Source organism: Rattus norvegicus, chromosome 10, assembly GCF_036323735.1.
Source record: "Rattus norvegicus strain BN/NHsdMcwi chromosome 10, GRCr8, whole genome shotgun sequence".
In the NCBI taxonomy this organism is placed as follows: Eukaryota; Metazoa; Chordata; class Mammalia; order Rodentia; family Muridae; genus Rattus; species Rattus norvegicus.
This window is the reverse complement of record NC_086028.1, coordinates 60,883,061-60,904,040: the sequence shown is the minus strand read 5'-3', so window position 1 is coordinate 60,904,040 and position 20,980 is coordinate 60,883,061. Positions and strand designations below refer to the sequence as shown.

General features: G+C 48.5%; 1 protein-coding gene across 5 annotated transcripts in view; it reads right to left on the bottom strand.

The window, feature by feature from the left end:
- The window catches only part of Slc43a2 (solute carrier family 43 member 2), a 45,393-nt gene that overhangs the window by 15,073 nt on the left and 9,340 nt on the right, over positions 1 to 20,980 (bottom strand). For all 5 annotated transcript variants that reach the window (XM_039085518.2, XM_063268680.1, NM_001105812.1 and 2 more), the window contains exons 3-7: positions 18,357 to 18,564; positions 16,637 to 16,692; positions 15,522 to 15,598; positions 2,141 to 2,233; positions 49 to 182 (exon numbers count right to left, since the gene is read on the bottom strand). In XM_039085518.2, the coding sequence (XP_038941446.1) occupies positions 49 to 182; positions 2,141 to 2,233; positions 15,522 to 15,598; positions 16,637 to 16,692; positions 18,357 to 18,564 (568 nt within the window). The remainder of the gene's footprint in view (positions 1 to 48; positions 183 to 2,140; positions 2,234 to 15,521; positions 15,599 to 16,636; positions 16,693 to 18,356; positions 18,565 to 20,980) is intronic.

Here is a 20,980-nt window from a genome sequence, read left to right as displayed (position 1 = left end):
GGGACTCTGGCTGGTGTGAGGGTAGGGCAGAGAACATGCCTAACTTACGAGTAGTCCATGTCCTCTGGTCCTGGGAAGGGCTCTAGTGGCCAGTTGAAGAAACAGTTGAGGAAAACCAGGCCAGAGCAGCCAGCCCAGACCACTAGGATGACGATGAAGGAGGCCCCAGCGTCATAGATGAGCTGTCAGGAGAGGGAGCAGTGTTATCAGTGAGAAGGCAGAATGAGCACTGGGCAGGGGACAGTTGGGAAGCACTCACAACGCTGGGCTGAATAAAAAGGCACAATCCTGTGAGCTGAGCTGTTTGGCTATTAGAACCCCCATGTCCTGATAATCTCAACCTGTCTGAACCTAGAATCCAATCTGAACCAAATGTCACCATCTTAAGAGGTGACCGAGTGGGGTTGGGGATTTAGCTCAGTGGTAGAGCGCTTGCCTAGCAAGCGCAAGGCCCTGGGTTCAGTCCCCAGCTCCGAAAAAAGAAAAGAAAAGGAAAAAAAAAAAAAAAAAAAGAGGTGACTGAGTTATCGCTGTCATGTCTGTCTCTCTGGGTCACAGTAATCAGCACTGGCTAAGGTTTTTCTGCTTCTTCTGAAGGTTTCTCTCTGTTTTAAGACAAATTCTGTATAACTCTGGTCAGCCTCAAACTCTTGATCCTCCTGCCTCTACATACAGAGTGTTGGGCTCACAGGCAGCCTGGCTACTCTGCTTGACTGTCTAGTTCTCCCAGGATAGGAACTTGCCAGCCCTGTCCACTGATATCTCTCTAGCCTTTAAGTACACACAGGGCAGGTGCTCCAGACACTCGGAAGACCAACTGACGCAGCTCCTTTGGCTCCTCTGTGAAACAGGTGTTGATGCTACACTGGGAGAGTGCTTCGGCCAAGGTTAGTGATGATCCTGGCAGCGGGCAGAGGGCAGAGGGCAGAGGGCAGAGGGCCAAGCATTTTAGCACCAATGACTACTTTCTTTTCTTAAGTACCAGAAATTGAACTTGGGGCCTCCTGTGTGCTTGCCAACTGTCTACCAATAAATTTTACTCATGGCCCTTTTAGAGACAAGTAGAGACTAACTTGCCCAGGTTGCTCTTGGACTTTCCATCCCCTCCTGCCTCAGCTTCCTTAGTCATGAGTGCAGGCCTGTGCCCCTAGGCTTATTTTTTTTGCTTTGTTTTGTTTTTTTAAGATTTATTTATTTATTATATATGAGTACACTGTAGCTGTCTTCAGACACACCAGAAGAGGGCATCAAATCTCATTACAGATGGTTGTGAGTCACCATGTGATTGCTGGGATTTGAACTCAGAACCTCTGGAAGAGCAGTCAGTGCTCTTAACCACTGAGCTATCTCTCCAGCCCCCATAGGGCTGTCTTGATCATCCCCATTTCTTCCCAGACCCAATGTGAGAGTCTTCTAAGTGCCTTAGCATGTATCTGCCCAGCTCCCTAGGTGGAGGCTGTCACTTATACCCAGAAGCCAAGGAGCTTCTGCTTCCTCCAGGAGTAAGAAGTTCACAGGGTGACTGGTCAGATTCCTACCACCCAGCACACGGACCCCAGGGTTCCCAGCCTATATCTGAGGACCCCTCTTTTCATCACAGCACCCCATAGCCCTGAAGTGGGCTTCATCTTGATGCCAGTGCTTGGGGAGAGAAGAGCTCTTGGTAACACCCTGACAGAGCAACAGAAGAGGGGAGGGACCCGAGCCTAGGAGATTCTGAGCCTAGGCTTCTTCCTGATGCCATGTGACTTCCACGGGCTCAGAATCCTGCCTGGGAGGGAAACAGCTGAACCAACTTGGCGGACGGACAGCGGAGCTCTGGCTAATGGGCAGCAACAGCCCAACATCAACAGGCAAGTTCCCTCACCCTACCTTCCCTCCCCAAGGCAGGCTGGGGTCACACACCACAGAACAACACTCAAGCTCTCCTCTTCCAGGGCCCAGGGGTTTTCTTTTCTCTTGCTCCCGTGGTGCCAGGTGCATCCTGCCTAGGTGGGAGGGGCAGTTAAGGGGCCACCCCTTAGTGTTCACAATGACGTCTCTCTGCAGAGACTGCAGTGGCCTAGGTAGAGGCCTCTGCCTAGGGGCTAGGAAAAAGCCTGTTAGGAAGTGGAGAGACATGGGCTGGTCACACCCTCACCTTGATTCCCGGGAAGGTAACTGCTGAGGAAGCGTAGGATCCGATCATCAAGGCAATAAATGTGGACCGAAGGTCACCGAACATATTGGGCAGCTGAGGGGATGGATGGAAGAAAGGCAGGCTTAGGTCACAGGTACATCTCACCTTTTGACATTGTGACACAACACCGTCATCTGCAAATTCATACCAGAGAGCTACGCAATTGAGCTTACAAGAACACCAAGGAGGGTCTAAGTAAGCTTTATGACTTGGTGTTACGCTGTATTCATAGCTGTCCAGGGCTGAGTTGGAATCACCTTAGGGAGAAGGGAAGTGAGCAGCTAGCAGTGGCCAGGCCGAGCCTCAGTTACTCTCCCTCTGTGGAATTCACAGAACAGCAATCTAGGCAACTGCCACGAATCAATGGCAAGTTTTCTTTCCTTCCCAGACAGAGATGGAGAAAAGACAAGACTGTTTGCAAACTGCCTCACCACTCCTGACACAGACCGGGGCCCTTACCATAGTTGCTGTGTTTGAAGGAGGTGGCAGAGAGCAGAACCGTGAGCCTTAAGCACCCCTCAAAGGAAGAAAGCCCGTTAAAAATAAGAATCTATTTGGGGAATGAGTGTCATTTTATAAATAAAAATATCAGCGTCCCAGAAAGACCAGATGTCAGCAAAAGCTGCTTTTGGTTTTGAGAGTATGTTTCCGGAAGGTGCCAATCACGGTCCTAACAAGACAGGTGGTTCCCCAATTCCTGCCTGAGTTGTTTAGTGTAAGTAGAGGATTTGTTCCAACTTGACACTAGCCTGGGAGACACCTAGCACCTCCAGAACGCCAGGATTAGGAAGGCTCTGGCTGTTTTTAACACGACCACTCTGAGCATGGGTGCAAAGCAAGACCAGGCCCATCTGAGATGACTTCAAGGCCAACCCTCAGTGATTCTGTGGAAACTCAGTCCTGCTAAGACACCACAACCTGAGCTGGGCCCATGGCTCAGGAGTTATGAGTGCTTATCGCTCTTTCAGAGGATCTGGGTTTGGTTGTCAGGACTGACAGGGTAGGGAGTTCACAGTCATCCTTCAACACCTTCTTCTGGCCTCTGTGTACTGCATACACCATGTACATACACTCATACACAGGGACAAAGCACTCATACAAATAAATAAAATAGCTTACAAAAATGCTAGGCATAGTGGTAAGCACCTTTAATCCCAGCACAAAGGAGGCGGAGGCAGGCGGATCTCTTGAGTTTGAGGCCAGCCTGGTCTACGGAGTGAGTTCCAAGACAGCCAGGGATACACAGAGAAACCCTTTCTAGAAAACCCCAAAAAACTAAGCACGGATGGATTTCAACTGGCGCAAAGCAAGCTCTGCCCACAAGCAACCCCGTGTCTTCTTCCAGCTCAGGAGCCTGTTACCATGTCATCAACAGCGCTCTTGGTGCTGGGGACATTCTCAAGAGCTATGTCCACCTATCTCACTAAATTCATCTAGTGAGTGTGGGCCTAGGCAATGTTCCTCTCTTATTGTCCGGGGTCCTTTTTGTTTAATCATCATGACTATGGCCTAAGCACACTCAGGAGCCCAGCACTCAGGCCTCTGATGGCCAAAATCTTAGGCCATCAGAGGCTCACAGCAAGACCCTATCAAGACTAGAGAAGGCCGCTGCAAGCCCATTTCTCTATACCAAAGTGGGTTAGCTGTGACACTATGCCTGTCTCTCATTTTTTGCCTGGTTTTGCTCTTGATTAAATAAATAAGCAATGGATATTAAAAAATGAGCATAAGGGGTTGGGGATTTAGCTCAGTGGTAGAGCGCTTCCCTAGGAAGCCCAAGGCCCTGGGTTCGGTCCCCAGCTCCGAAAAAAAAGAACAAAAAAAAAAAAATGAGCATAAAAGTATTTAATGTATATGCTCCAAGATAGACAGAGGCAGAGGCCAGCTTAGTCTACATAGTTAATTTCAGGCCAACAAGGGTTACACAGCAAGATCCAGACACAAACAAACAAACAAAAAACAAAGGGAAGCGGGTGAGTGTGGCAGTGCACACTTTCAATCCCAGCATTTGGGAAGCAAAAGCAAGTGGATTTCTGTGAGTTGGAGGCCAACCTGGTCTACATAACAATTTTCAAGACAGCCAGGGCCACAGAGTGAGGCCCTCTTGGAGTAAATTGCAGACAGACAGACAGACAGAGTGATGGCTCCTGGGTAAAGGCACTTGCTGCCAAGGCTCACAACCTGAGCTCAAGCCCTAGGACCTACATGGGGGAAGGAGAGAACCAACTCTCACAAGCCATCCTCTTACCTCCAGAGGTACATGCGTATACACACACACAGACCCACTAGGGTGGCTGTTCTAAGTTAGACAGTAACAAGTATTGGTGAGAACCAGGAGGAGCTGGCATAAGCTTCCAGGAGAAACTTGAAGCTACAGCCACTTTGGAAACAGAGATGGTTTTTCAAACAGTTGAAACAAAACAGTCACATGACCAGGACATTCCACTCCTAGGTACATTCATTCCTAAGAGAAGTAGGAGCATGTGCTGCACATGAATGTTTGGGACAGCACTCTTCATAAGAGCAAAACACGGAAACCCCTAATGTCCATCAAGATGAACAGATAAACGAAAGTTATATACATAATTACAGAACGGAGACCGGACATGCTAACCAGGTGTGGACCTGGGAGACGTAAGCTGAGAGAGAACAAAGCCAGCACAGGAGAGCGCTCCTGGAGAGCACTGCTCCTTCCAGCACCGGCATGGCAGCTAACAACCACCGCAACTCCAGTTCTAGGGGGTTTGACACCCTTTATTAGACCCCTGGATGGCACTGCACAAATGTGGTATACATACATACACGCATGCACGCAGGCAAAATACCTTTACACATAAATAATGTTTTCTTTAAAAGCACAAGTTATATGGATCCATTGCATGAAATGTCCCATAGACAAATCCAAAAAGACAAAGAGGAGATCCACGACTGGCAAAGGCCAGGGCAGAGAGGGAGGACTGCCAGAGGGTACAGGACTTCTGTTGGGGTGGTGAGGGTGAATAAAGTGACTGCACACCTCTAAATACATTAGAGCTCACTAAATGCACACTTTAGGTGAAATGGATGGTATGTGAATTCTAGGTCAGTAATGCTTTTCAGAATATTAGTAAGAAGCAGGATTGTGTTGGGGGGCAGTACCACAGGACTAAAAAGGAACATTAGCAAGGGTGACCAGCTAAGTTTCCTCCCAAGTTCTTAGCACACAAATAGCTTTTTCTCTTTGGTTTAGACTTTCTGAGAAGGGTAGGAAGGGGACATGTGATGGGCATAGGGGACATGTGACAGGCATAGGAGACCTAGGAAGCATGAGGTGGTCAGGTATGCATGAGCTTGCCCAGCTGGGCACGAAAGGTAACTGGGCTGGCTGTATGCCTGCTTGGAAGACACTGTAACTCAAAGACACACTCGGTTCCCAAACGCACGTAGTCAGGCAGCAAGGCATACCTGTAGGAAAGGCATCCACCCTGGGGAGAATCCAGAGATGATACCTGCCTATGTGGAAAAGGAAAACAGATTCTGGTCCAGTCAGGACAAGTGAAGAAAGGAAGAGATCAGAGGGGTCAGAAGAGCAGCTGAGGCCAAAGGCCTGTCCTCCTTCAGGCCGGGTCAAGCCAGGGAGGGGGACAGGGACACTGAGCATGAACTCATTTGCACATGACTATTATGTCTTTAGGAAAAATTCTCCACATCAGAATCAGCCCTGGACAGAACCTCTTCAAAGGGGCTTGCAAACACACCAGAAAAGCAGACCAGGAGTTGGTTGGCCCTTTTCTTTCTCCTTTTAATCCTTACCTAGGATAGTGGCCGGCATAACAAGGGCTTGAGGTGGATGGTGTGCCCCTGCTCTGATCTCCTTAGACGACTCAAGGACAAAAGAACAGGTTCACCTGTTGGTGATGAAACCATTTGCCCTGGGCGGGATCAATGGCAGCAGTGAAATTATCCTTCTGCTCAACCTGCCTGCAGCATTCCTTTTCTGATTTCTTCTGAGACAAGGTCTCCTGTGATCTTTTGGTCTTGCTACCCTCCATTCCTCATCCCCCACCCCAATCTCCCAACATGCTGGTTATTACCATTACCCGAATAGGCCACCACACCCAGCATCCTACCTGGAAGAGTGTTACCAAACCAAGAAAACCCATGTTATTTTGGTCAGAATGCTGCTCCTAGGGCAGCACAGGGCCTCAGGGCAAACCACATCAGTTTCCTGCCAACATCTATGTTGTGTACTTTAAATTATGAATATTTTTCCTGGTTAGAAAAGGAATGCATATCTATTATAAAACATCTGGAACAAAAAGACAACTTGTGGGAGTTGGTTCTTTTCCTCCCACCATGTAGATCCTAGGGATTGAACGTGGGTCATCAGGCAACATACTGCTGTATAAACCTTTTCCTTTTTTCTTTTTTTTTTTTCTTTTCTTTTTTTTTTTTTTTCCGGAGCTGGGGACCGAACCCAGGGCCTTGCGCGTGCTAGGCAAGCGCTCTGCCACTGAGCCAACTCCCCAACCCCAACCTTTTCCTTTTTTAAAAAGTAACTAACTGTGCTATGTTGCCTACACTGGTCTCGAACTCCTGGGCACAAGTAATTTTCCTGCTTTAGCCTTTCAAACAGCTGAGACCACACAATGGCACCACTGTATCCAACTAACCTTTTTTCCCCTGCATTTTTTTTTTTCCTTTTTCCAAGATAGGGTTTCTCTGTATAGCGGCCCTACCCTCGAAACTCATGTAGATCAGCCCGCCTCTGCCTCCCCAACGCTGGGATTTAAGGCGTGCACCACCACATCCAACTTCTTTATTCCCTTTTTTTGTTAGCATTTTATTTTATTCTATGTGTATGGGTGTTCTGCCTGCAAATAAGTCTATGCTCCACTTGCGTACCAGATACCCAAGGAGGCCAGAAGGTGCTGGATGCCCTGAAAATGGAGTTGCAGACGGTTGTGAGCCACCATGTGATGTGGGTGCTGGGGATTGAACTGGGGTCCTCTAGAAGGGCAGCCAGTGCTCTTAACCACTGAGCCATCTCTCTAGTCCCTCCACACTGTTGTTTCTTTTGTTTATTTTTAAGATAGTGTGCCATGTAGCCCAGGTTAGCTTCAAATATGCTATTAGGGTCTGGGGAGATAATTCTCTGCCACTGCCTCCTAAGAGCTGGGATTGCAGGCATGCGTCACAGCTCTTCCCCTCTAACCCGATATATTATTATAAAGTGTTTTCTAAGATTTACTCTTCCTTTCTGACACAGTCTGAAATGACTGCCTAGTGCCTGCTTGCTTACATGGTCTATAATTTAGGAAACCACGTCTCTGGTTTTAGAGCCTAAGTCCTTTTATATTTATTCATAAAAGGATTTCTGTCATGGGATGAAAGGGTGAGTCGTGGTCCGAGAGGGTCAGCTCAGTGGTAGAGTCCTCACCTAACGCGAAGTCCTAGGCTTAATCTGTAACACTGAAAGGAGGGTTTGAGGAAGGAGGACCGGAGGAGGCACAGTAATATGTGTATGAGCATGTTCTAACGAGACCTACTATTTTGTATGCCAACTAAAATATTAGTAAAAATAAATCAAAAACAAAAGTCAGGCATCCTATATGATCACATATAAGTATGTTTTTCCTTGTCATTTAATTTCCTCTTAATGTATAATTTTGTTTTTGAGGCAGGGTTTCCGTGTAGCCCTGGCTATCCTACAACTTGCTCTGTAGACCAGGCTGGTCTCAAACTCAGAGATCCCCCTGCCTCTGCCCCTTAAATGCTGGGACTAGGGGCTGCTCCACTACCACCCTGCTCTTAACTTTTTATAAAACAACAGAAAGACATATTTTAAATAGGTGATCAAGGTGGGTTTAGTGGCACGTTTCTGGAGAGTAAGAAGCATGAAGCCAGTCTGGGCTAAATAGATTTAACTGTTTCAAAAACTGTGGGAAAGAGAAAGGGCATGATAGTCAAAGCCTGAGGCTGACCTTGGCTAATGAAACCCCAAGCATAAACAGCAGTCAATAGTCAGAGGGCTCAGGAGGGTAAGGCTCAGAAAGCCTGCGTTCCCTGTGGCATTGGTTACCTTGTACCTAAGTGGTAACACTAATTGTGTTCTCTCCTTCAGGCTGGGTCCTCTCCTCTTTCCAAAGCTGGCCGGCCTCCCTGCCTGCCTGCCTGCTGGAGATTTCCCCACTGTTGGCTCAGGAGCAGTGTGGTCAGATTTCCTTCCCAGTAAAGAGCATGTATACTAATAGCAATTATTTTTAGCACCTGCTTTCTATATCTTTAAAACCCTGAAAGCAACTGTCTAAATGTTCCTTGTCCCTGCTTACTCACCGCTTACAAAACTTTCAGCGTCTAAACCAGGCACGGCGCACCTCTAATCCCAACCCTCCAGAGGTGGATGGAGGTGGAAGGATCAGAAATTCATGCTCCACTCCGCCAGCCCAAGTCACATGAGCACCTATCTTAGAACAAAGCATTTAAGGGTCAAAAGACTCCCTCAAGCTAGTAAAGGTCAACCTTAGGATCCAGAACTCCTACTAGGTGAAGGCCTGGTGCCACACTTCTGTTTGGATCTCAAGTCGTTTCTCCTCTAATGTTGTCTCTCTCCCTTACGTATTCTTTATTAAGGTATCTTTATTAAGGCATCCTACCTGATTCAGCTCACTGGGGATTCTTATAATCCCTTCAGACACTCCTCTCAGACCAGCCTCTGCCCAATTCTGCCCTCGGCTGACCCCTGTGATCCAGGACCATTCCGCCCAGGGATGTGTGTTTGTATATGGACTCTCTGATCTGGGTTCCCTCTCTCACTAGTCTGGTCTCTCCTTGATTATTGTCTGTCCTCCTGCCCTTGCCCAGTCCTGTCAGACATAATGGTGCCGAGATGGTGGTGATGTTGTTAGTGCTGTCTGAGTGTTAAGCTGACTGCCTTAGTGAGGCCTCGAGGGCCTGCTGGAGGGCAAAACCAGCTCTGCTGCCAAATAGGAAGCTGGAGCCGCGCTGTGGCAACAGGTGGCAGGGGGACGCTCTGCTCCGTAGAGGCTGCTTCCTGGCTCCCAGGCACACTTACAGGTAGGCAGCTTAAGCCCCTCTCCCAGATCCTGGTTTCTTCTCACAGCCACTTTGCTGCCTCTATTCTGCTAAGCAAAACCTGTCCTCTGTGCCTGAGCTCCTGGGCCTAGGCTAGGCCTTCCCTCACCCTGATGACTCACTCTCCCTCAGTCCCTCAGCTGTACCATAAACAGGCCCAGCTGTGTCACATTCCCAGAGGGGAAAACAGCAGCTGTAGGCAGCCCCTCCCCTGGTGTTCAGGCCACTGGATGAGAATCCCCAGAGGCCATGGCCAAAATAACAGTTTAGACAAGCCTCCTTAGGGACCCTAAGATGTCAACCCCCAGGGAAGGCTGTGGGATGAATGACAGTCCTTTTTCAGAGCTGAGGCCCCCTGAATCCATTCACCCTGGGGTTACTCCCTGACTCTCTAATGAAGCCCCAGAGCCAAACAGTGGGTGGGGGACTAACATTCTAGGTCTGTGATCCTTTCAGAGAAGAGCTTTGTCCTCAGCTGGCTGATATGTACACCCTGAGTTCAGTAAAGTCTGTTAGGCCAGGATCCAGTCTATCTATCTATCTATCCAGACTCTCTACCCAGAAACTAGTCTGGACAAGAGGACTCAGAAAAGCTGGGTCATTCCCTAACTGAAACAAGCAGGCACCCCTCAGCACACATCACGGGTCCTTGCGGTCACCTTTCCGCTTCACTGGTACAGGGGTGGGGAGGGAAAACTGCCTTCTTCCAGTCACCTCCCATTCCACCTGGCGACACCCCCACTGCCTCCTGTCAACCCCCGCACATGTCACGTGGAGCAAATCTATCAGGTAGAACCCCTCTGAAAAAATGACCAGTTTCCCCAGCCCAACGGCCATCCACTGACTGCTTTGCCTTCCCAAGATACGGATGGAAATCAGAGGCTAAGTGGGCTATGGCACCAGGAGAGTCCCACCTGCCTGGTACTCAGGCTCTCCCCGAAGGGAAGCGAATGAAACTCTGTCTGCCTGTAGAACGGAGCTCAGCAGGAGGCTGCTGGACTCACATCCGCTGACAGGGGCTGTTTGCCTCCACACCTGTCCCTCAGGTCCTTAAAGAGAAGGATATGAATGGACTCTGTCCTCTTCAACCTCCACTCTAATTCCCCTGTGGTCATTTATTCCTCAGGTTTTAAAGCCAAACTTCAATAAATAAGATGGGAAAAGCCCACAGAGATTTTTCTCCCCTGAACATTTTGTAATCACTCTTCTGTAAGTATTTCAGACCAGAACTCCCCATCCCGCCCACACTGACAAGGGTCAGGGTAATGAAGTGGAAAAGATATGTTCACAATTTTGGCTGCATCTGCTCCCATCTCTAAGCAACTCAGGCCCTGGATTGTGGGGTGGCGGCCCAAAGACGCCACCTCAGCCGCTGACTGATGTTTGTGCTTCAGCTGATGGAGCGAACTAAAGGGCTGTACAAACTGGAGACATTAAGCAAACAGACTAGAGTGTGTTGACCAGATGTCCGGGGGAGGCCAAGGCTCCACATCATGGGGTGTGTGCTTGCACCAGTAGATTGGTGTGCTTCTCCCTCAGGGATGCCCAGACCCAGTGCTGCAAGAGACCTGAGCTAACCAGCCATGACTGTTGGATAGCCTCTGAACCGCTTACACTGAAGGAAAGGACTATAGTGTGGAGGACAGAGTGTAGACTCCCAAGGCTCTGTGAGGGGGGAAGGTAGGAGGGGAGGGTGGAGGAGGGGTACAAGCTATGGGACACCTCCTTCTGTTTTATGAGGAAAAGGCATCTTGCCAACTTGGGGCCCCTTCTTCACCAATGAGTGTGACAGCCCACAGTCCATGTCATACAAAGCTTTGGGCCTGAGAAAGTCCCTAAATGAGGGTTTCCCTGACAACACATTCCCCCACATTCCCAGGTTATCAAGGAGCCATTCTCTGTTTAAAAGTCCTTGTAGATTTGATTTAGGGAGTTCTAAAGGCAACCTTGAAAACACTTTTGTCCCCAAAATGAAAACACGGGTGGGAGGCACAAACAGAAAGTGCCATTGCGCTGCCGGCACTGTGTCTGGGAGCTATCCTGATGGTTCTGCTTTTTAAAGGCCTGGGCTGTGTCAGAACCAGATTCAGCTCTGCTCAGCAGAAAGCGTCCAGCCCAGGGATATTGCCTAAGAGCTGCAGTCTGTCCTCGATAGCCCATTTCCTATTCCCTCTCAGGGCTTAGTCTCATGAGCTATCAGGTCCCGTGAGAAGGCTCACAGGACAAGGGAATGTCCAAGGAGACCCTCCAGCTGGGGGAATGGGTGAAGAAGGTGACTTAAAAAGTGCTCAGAAGGGGTTGGGGATTTAGCTCAGTGGTAGAGCGCTTGCCTAGGAAGCGCAAGGCCCTGGGTTCGGTCCCCAGCTCCGAAAAAAAGAACCAAAAAAAAAAAAAAAAAAAAAAAAAAAGTGCTCAGAGAGCTAACCTGAACGACTTGGGGTGTGTGTGCAGGAGTGCTGATCCTCTGTCCTCAGGGGGAGAACAGCGTAGTGTCTTAGGGCCTCTAAACACAAAGTTGGCAAATGTTTTTCCGTGAAGGGCCAGACAGTAAACATTTCTGTCTTTGTGGGCCATATGGTCTCTGTCATGACAGCCCAAAAGCCCCTGTGGCATGAAAGCATCCATAGACAACATGTGAGCAAAACAGCCCGATGTGGTTCAAGCAAAACCTAGTTTATAAAAACCAGGCAGACGTTTGGAGTCGACCTGAGGTAGCAGCTCACTAATCCCTGAAACCTAGGTCCAAGATAAAGACGTCAGGGGACAAGCCCTATACCTCCCTTACAAGGATGGATTCCCTCCAACCAAGTGTTTCACACAGTGCCCACTTACCAACTAGCCTGGGTAGGTCCCTGAGGAGAACCAGGCGCTATCACACACGCTACCAAACACATGTATGCACACACATACATACACACACAATGATGCTGAAAGCAACTGACACCCTACAATGTCCCTGAACAGAACATGTATGTACACTGTTTGCTTGGCGTCTAAGTGCATAGTCTTTCTGGAGCATATAGGAATCTAATTCATGGACCATATAGGAATCTAAAAGCCCCAGGGAAACCCTTTACTCCTACAGAGATTATTTGTATTTCAAAGAGTTGTACAAAGTAAAAAGAAAATAGTACAAGGGGGAAATGAGATAAATGATACAAAGAAGCAAGTCACTGAAAAGACCCACTGGTGACAGTGGCCAGGGACAGGGAAGACATCTGTAACCTGAGCACTGGAGAGGGGAAAGCAGGAGAATCAGGAGTGAAGGCCAGCCTGGGCAACATGTTAAGTTCAAATGCAGCCAGGGCTAAATGAGACTCTGTCTTAAAAATAAGTAACAATATAAAAGAGGAAAGAAGAAGAAAAAGTTTATGATGTATCATTTTCATGGTGTCAAATTGCGTAATCTTTAAAGGATGAAACATTTAGCCCTAGTAGAGAGGAAACAGAAACAAACTCTGTGAGTTTGGGGCTAGCCTGGTCTACACACCAAATGTCAGGCCAGCCATGGCCCCATTAGTGAGACCTTTAAAAAGAAAAAAGAGGAGCAGCAAGATGGTTCAGTGTATAAGAAGGTATTTGATAAGAAAATTTATTCCCCAGAGCCACACGGTTGTAGAAACCAACTCAGAAAGCCAGCCTCAGACTGCCACATGTGCTTCATGTGCACATGCAACAAACAGATCAAACAAATAAATGTAAAAACGTGTTACAGATGAATGAGTAGTCTTGGAGGAGTCTGAAAAGGCGCTTTCAGACATGTTTCTGGGACCGTCACTGCGGATACTGGACTCCATTCTAGGAGTCCGTTTGAAAGCATGTATTAAAATTTAAAACATGGGGGTTGGGGATTTAGCTCAGTGGTAGAGCGCTTGCCTAGGAAGCGCAAGGCCCTGGGTTCGGTCCCCAGCTCCCAAAAAAAGAACCAAAAAAAAAAAAAAAAAAATTTAAAACATGCTAATCTGGGGGCCCAGAAATTCTACTTCCTGGAACTTATTTTATAGAAATACATGTTCGAACCGTTCATTCATTTCAATAGTGTTCACAAAGGAAGGCCCTGGAAACCAACCTGAATGTTCCTGAGTGGGGAACTAGCTTCGTGAATGAGTTTGTCTCTACTGCAGGGCGACACTAAAGATGAAGAGCGCAGAACTCAGGGAAATGGGAGACGAGTTGTGTAGATGAGGCAAACTGATGGTGATGAAGCCAAAAGAGTGACACACGCACGCACAGACTAAACAATACTGAGGGGTATATTCTAAAATTCATGAAGGTAGACACATAGGATTGGGGGGGGGTGTTTTTAGAGACACCACTGCCTGGGAAGGATTTCTTAAACAAAGCTCCCCACTCTATCTACCTCTTACTCTTACTGTTTGAGATGGTCTTGGAGAGCCCAGGGCAGCCTTGAGCTTCCTATGTGACTGAGGATGCTGTTACTGTTTGAGGATGACCTTGAACTCCTGACCCGCGGCTCCTTCTCATCACAGAACTGCTACTGTTTAGCAATCCTTTCTACCATTTCAGGGGAACAGGGGCCAGGCCTCATTCTGTAGCTAAAGCTGAATGAAGTCACAGCAACTGTCTCCCCTCTGCCCTCCAAGTGCCGGATTACAGGCGAGCACCACCTACCCAGCTCTTCTCTTTTTATAGATGAAGTGCTGGGGTTGGTACCGAGCCCTGTGCATGCCAGGCAAGTGCTGAGCCACACCCCAGCCTGTATTTAACCCATGCTTCACGCTGAGTAAGCACCATTCTGCACCTTGGTGCCTAAGCTCCTCAAGTCCCAGGACCATCTCAAACTTATATCCCTGAAATCCAGATCTGCCCTAACAGGTGCCCGGCGTCTCCTCTACAACAACAAGGGCAATCGATGCCAGGTTTATATTTTTCATCTTGATAAAAAGGGCTGGTGGTTGTCGTGTTGTCCAAGAACAAACAGGCCTGTGCAGGACTCCTGTTTCACATTTACACAACACACTGGAATCTGTGTTCTCTTCACAGTATGAACATATTTCTCACTGTTTAAGCATTTGTTTTCCTCGGGGACTATGAGAGGGGAGAATATACCTATTTTTATTTTAAATGCATGTGATTCAAAACAAACAAACAAAGTGCCCCAACAGATACAAAGTAAACCTCCCTGGCACCAGCAGAGTCCCCAGATTTCTGTGGGCCATTCACCCTAAGATACCCACACCCAGGGCACACCACTCAGGCTGCCCATGCTGGCCTTTTTCACTGAACAGAGATCTCGTGAACTTCCTGTGTCCTCAGACACAGCTAATTCTCCCTGCTGGAGCAAAGCTTAAGAAAAGGGAACAGATGGAGGCCTAGGCAGGCCACAAAGAGTCCTCACCTCCCAGGGCTCCTTCATCAAAGGACCAGGAGGGTCCTACGATTTCTCAACAGCTTGACTCCTGACTTAATCATAATGGGAAATCAGAACCAGACTTCACCACAAACAGTAACGGCAACTGGTGTACCCCCAGACCTTCAGGGGTAAACTGAGTAGGGAGATATCCCTGCTGACAGAAGCCTCTGATGATACCCCTGCCTGGCTGGGCAAGTCTGCAGTTTTCCCTCTGACAAAGATGTTTCTATACCTTCTTCAACTTCCTTCAGCTTTCCTTCAACCTCCTCCTTCCTCCTTCCTTAAAAAGAAACCCGTTTTGTGGCAACCTGACAGTCCTGTGAAGAGCAGGCTTAAAGTTCCAAGAACAGTTCCACTTATCTGGCTGGACTTCTGTGCCCTAGTCAAGTAGAATGTGGCAATGTTGCCACTCAGTTCTAGGCATCCGCTGAGGTTGGGGCTGGGTGGTTCTTAAAGAGGTCTACAAATGGCATCGTGCGTTAGCTGGAGTTCCTGAAGAGCCTCAGGACAGCAGCCATGGAAGATACTGTCTTCTCTGGACACCGTTAATAACCTGCATTCTCCACTGCAAGGCCAGAGGTAGTTGCAAGGCACCCAGGGAGGCACAGCTGCCCACTTTAGAACCCATGGGACTGGCTTTGCTGTCAGCCCACTGCACCCAGAGCCCCTACACTGCTTGGGACATCCAAGTATATATGAGAATGTAAGGAAGGGGTTGGGGATTTAGCTCAGTGGTAGAGCGCTTGCCTAGGAAGCGCAAGGCCCTGGGTTCGGTCCCCAGCTCCGAAAAAAAAAAAAAAAAAGAGAATGTAAGGAAAGGACCTGGAAACCAACAGATAAGCCCCAAATTCAGTTTACTCAGCTGAAAATGTTCCTTAACAAACCAGTACTTACTGTTAATGAAGTAAACGTCATGCACATCCCCCCAAAGCCGTTCAGAGCCAAGGCGATAAAGATGAGCACAGAGAGCGCTGTGGGCAGACACAAAGGCATAAGTAGGGGAACCCAGCAGCACAGAGCTCCAAGCCAAGAAGGCTACAAATGAGCTAAAAATAAGGGGCAGGCCACTGAGGGTTGGCGACACCTGGAGTGAGTTCTCTTCCTCCCCTTGGCCTCCTGTCTGCCTTGTGGAGCTTGAGTTCTAGCAAAAGACATACACCCACTCTCTTTTCTGTTAACCCAGCAGCAATCAAACGGCCACAAAAAGCTCCTCAGAGACACTAAAACCCCAGGTTCCTGAAAACCTGTGGATGAGCCCGGTGAAGATGTTAGTGAAATTCAGGTCCCATTTTGGTGTTGTCCTAAAAGTCCTTAAACTCCTCGTCTAGGGAGGGGGTCCAGAAGGGAAGAAAGCTATTTGTCAGGGACTGGCTGAAGGTGCCTTAAGGGTTCGGCTCAGCTGGGTGTGATGGATCTTTCCGGTAATCCCAGCCCTCAGGCTGAACAAGGAGGACTGCAGGCTGGAGACTAGCTTGGGCTGCCTCAGTCGCAAATATCCAAGTGCTCGGTGATAGAGTACTCGCCTGACATTTGCAAGTCCTGGGTTCAATCCCAGCACTAAAGGGGGAAAAAAAAGAGAGGAGGAAGAGGAGATAGCTCAGCCTACCATGTCTGCACCACAGAAGGCCATGACCTGTAGCTGGCCTAGTCCATAAAGCTTATCTTTCAAGTGGCATCAATGAGGCTGCCACCAGGGACTGGGTTTGCGGCTTGGGGATGAGGCATGAGCTTCACACACCCTGCAAACACTTCTCACACTTTTGCTCGGGACAATTATTCTCTTACTACCAATGCATCTGAAAGAGCTAACCCCAGGCAACATACCACCGGAAAGGTGCCATAGCCACCCATGTGATTAGTGACGATGAGGGCCCACATGTATCCTTTCTGACTTGAATGGGTGACCCCAAGCCTAATACAGCATCCAAGAGCAGGTGGGCCAGTGAGCACCAGTGGATGGTGGATCTTGCCCCAAGTTTCTGGCAAAAAGGGAGAAAAGGCATACTCACAGTCTGGGTTACTTGCTCCATATGCAATCAGCAAGCAGGAAACAGCAAAGCAGGCACTGAAACCAAACAGAAAGGATGCTATTTACACTGTTACCAACTGCTACTGTTATGGATGTGGGGTATTTACTACAAGTTACCTCAGAACGTTTTACAATCATTACTTAACAGTTCTAGGAGACCCGGGAGATGCCTCATGAGATACGAAGATAACCCAGGAGGATGCTGATCTATTAGGACGTGCTCTCAGCGCTGAGATTTGAACCTTGGCTCTTTTTGTATGCTACACAAGTGCTCTCCTACTGAGCTGCATCCTCAGCTTCATCTTATAATTGTTAAAATTTCACTCATTTCACCAGGCTGTGGTGGCGCACGTCTTTGATATCAGTGCTCAGGAGGCAGTTCAAGGCCAGCCTGGGCTACAAAGGGAGTTCCAGGCCAGCCAGGGGATAGAACCCAGGGCCATGCACCTAAGGCAAGCCCTCTACTACTGAGCCTCAACCATAGCCTTTATATTTAAAGCCTATACTATTAAGAATGGCTTATGTGGGCTGGAGAGATGGCTCAGTGGTTAAGAGCACTGACTGCTCTTCCAGAGGTCCTGAGTTCAATTCCCAGCAACCACATGGTGACTCACAACCATCTGTAATGGGATCTGATGCCCTTTTCTGGTGTGTCTGAAGATAGCTACAGTGTATTCATATATAATAAATAAATAAACCTTTAAAAAAATGGCAAATGTGGGCTATAATTCATGTGTAGAACACTAGCCCAGCACACATTAGATAGAATTTCATGTGCAGCAACTCTCCTCCACACACACACAAAGAGATGCACACGCATACAGACACACACAGATACACACATACACCACAGGAGGAGAAAGAATGACACATGATTAATAATTAAATTTGCATATATTTATATATGCTTTAAAACTATTTTTTGGGGGTTGGGGATTTAGCTCAGTGGTAGAGCGCTTGCCTAGCAAGCGCAAGGCCCTGGGTTCGGTCCCCAGCTCTGAAAAAAAGAAAAAAGAAAAAGAAACTATTTTTTTTTTCTGGACAAAGTATATGGCCAGACGCCTTTGAAAACCAATGCTCTTTTCTATTATTTGGCTTAATGTGTGTAGGTGCACACACATGTTGGTGTGTGTATCCCATGGCAAGGATAGTGGTCAGAGGACAACTTGCAGGAGTCAGTTCTCTAGCTTCTACTATGTAGGTTCCAAGGATAGAACAAAAGTCATCCGGCTTGGGGGCAAGTGTCTTTACCTGATGAGCCATCTTTGATGGCCCCAAAAACTCATGGTAGGGCTGGAGAGATGGCTCAGAGGTTAAGAGCACCCGACTGCTCTTCCAGAGGTCCTGAGTTCAATTCCCAGCAACCACATGGTGGCTCACAACCATCTGTAAAGAGATCCGATGCCCTCTTCTGGTGTATCTGAAGACAGTTACAGTGTACTTATATATAATAAATAAATAAATCTTTAAAAAAAAAAAACTCATGGTAAAGACAAGTTCAGATCCTGTGGCTGCATGCAGAAGGCAGCAGGGCCACAGTATCTACGGATTCTGTGGCAGATGCTGTAGTAACCCTGTCCAAGGCAGGCATTTAGGGAGCCCCACGAGCACTGCTACTACAGCCCAAGATTCCCTACAGCAAAGAATGCAGCTCAAGGCACCACCTATCCTGATGCAGCCCTCAAGGGACCCATACCGACCTGCCCAGCAGCCTGAGCTTCCTTGGACCATACTTGTCCATGATGATGCCCAGAGGCAGGGTGATGGCACTGAGCAGGAAGGAGCCCACGGTGAATGCCAGATTCAGAATCTCATCCTGGGCCTTGCAGCTGAGCCAGCCATTCACTAGGCTCACCTCTTCGTGCTCCGGCTCTGCAGTGCTCTCGACTGTGCCGTTAGTGACATTCTCTGTGTGTATGAAGAAAGAGACCATGGTAGGCTTCCGCAAAGATTGAAGACAGACTCACCCTCAGGATTTTACCACCGAGAAAGCCAAAGTTCACTCGTAGTGCCTTAAGGCTCTGGCAACTGACCAGACAGGGCTTATTCACCCAGACCCCCTGCAGCAATAATGCAGATGTTTTCACTATCTGTAGAAACCGGAAGCCAGTCAAAGAATTCAATAAAGAAGCCATTCTTCAGGAAACAGTCTTGTCTACACTTTCAAGGACTTCAAGTGTCCCCTGATACAGCATTAGTCCCAGGTTAGGATTTCTATTCTAGCTTGAGGGCAGATGCCTATTGTCTAAGCACTTTAGAGCTGAATGCAGTCAGATCAGGGGCCCAAAGTCATCCACAGATAAGGAGTCTGAGGACAGTCTAGGCTACAAGAGACCCTGTGTCAAAAGGGAGAGGGTTGGACGGACAAGATGGCTTAGTACCTGCCACCAAGCCTAATGACCTGAATTGGATCCTCAGGAGCCACAGGTTAGAAGGTGAGGCCTGATTCCTCTGACTTTTACTTGCCCTGTGGCATGTGTGCATCCACACATGCACTACATAAATGCAATAAAGCAGGGCCGAAGCTGTGGATCCTGGCACAGGAGGCAGAAGCAGGAAGATCTCCAGGTTCGAGGCCAGCTGGTCTACAGAGTGAGTTCCAGGACAGCCAGGCCTACAAAGAAACCCTGTCTTAACAGAAGAGCAGAGGGGAGGGGAGGGGAGGAAAGCATGGTGTCAAGTGGGAAGACAGAGAGAAGTGGATCCTTGGCACTCAGTGGTCAGCCAGCCTACCCTTACTTCGCAAATTCTCAGCTAGTGAGAGGCCCTGTCTCAAACAAACAAACAAACAAATAAATCCATGGTGGAAGGCTCCCAAAGGAACAACACCTAGGGCTGTCTCCACATGTTTATGTACATACATGTACATACATACACGCAGTGGGCATGGGCCACCTGGGCTCCAGAGTTAAGACCTTGTCTCAAAAAAAATAATGTGATTTCTGTCAGGTGGTAGAGGTGCATGCCTTTAATCCTAGCACTGGGATGGGTCTCCAAGAGGTCAAGGCCAGTGTGATTTCCCTTCTAGAGTATCCTACACCCTATACCCAATAATAGTAGCTCAGGGTCTAGCCTTGGCTGTGGAGCCGCAGGCTGTCTCAAACAGTCTCAGTAGTTCTGTCCACAGAGACACATACAGTCAGTGTAAAGGAGGGCTTGGATCTCTTCAGAACGCCAGGGCTTCCTTAGCCAATCTGGGCAAACTAATTAAGCCTGTACTTCCCAATCACAGCACACACCACATGCCATTTCCCACCACCATATACTGTAAGTCAGAACCAAAGAGTTGGCCTTCCCTTCCTGTTTTTGAACAGGGATTGAATCAGGTCCGCATGTATATAAGGCAAGCTACCTACCACTAAGACACACTCCCTGCCTGAGTTTTTGTTCTGTTAATGGCAGAGTCATTTTCTTTGATTTACTGACAAGCTCCACTCTTACTGCTCTTACTGGCTGCCCCCTCCCATGATGACATTCACTGCCTTCAGTGTCAGCGCCAGCCATACCTTGCACACATAAGAGCCCCCACCAAAGTTCTCAAAACAACACAGGGAGAAGTCCTGCACTGGCAGGAGGGAGGGTGGGGGACAAGCTGGGACTGAGAAACGCTCCTTGCTGGAGCCATTCCTTAAGTGATGCTGGCTAACCCTGCAGAAGCAAGCTTACTGATTAGCTCTAAGGAGCCACCAAAGAGCCAAAGAAACTCTTCCTCAGACTGCCTGCCTCCCAGCTGTGGCCCTCTGGCTGCCGGGGCAGCTCAGATGAGGTCTACAAAGCCTGCTCAGAGCCTCTCAGAGCCACCCAAGGTAACTGAAAAAGAAATCAATCGCGTGGGGTGACTAACCACAGGTGCCTACCTCCTGAGCCAGGCTAGGGGCCTGCAGAGACCAAAATGGCGGACCTGCTGGATTCTAACTTCCCTTCCCCTGCTTCCTGTCATATATCCTTGGAACTGTGACTTGACCGTGCTCTGTTGGCTTCCTTATCTGTGAACTAGACACGACATGATGGTATATATACCTCTAGAGCTTTGGGGATGGTTGTGAGAAAAACCAGAGCTCCCAACGGGCATACGGAGCATGGGGCCAACAGCCACTGCTTCTGCTGGTGTCGGCCTTACTGGGGCTCAGGATGGGGGGGTTTAATAGCAAGGCAGCTTCTCAACAGTGGCAAGGAACACAGCGCTGGGTCAGCATGTGACAGTATGCGTGTGTGTTTAGTTGCGTCCTGGGATGAGTCCAAGGCTAGGAATAATCCTCTGGCTACTGTGTATCTCAGCGGGCCCTGGCCACCTTAGCTGTTTACCCAGTGAGTGGAGACAATG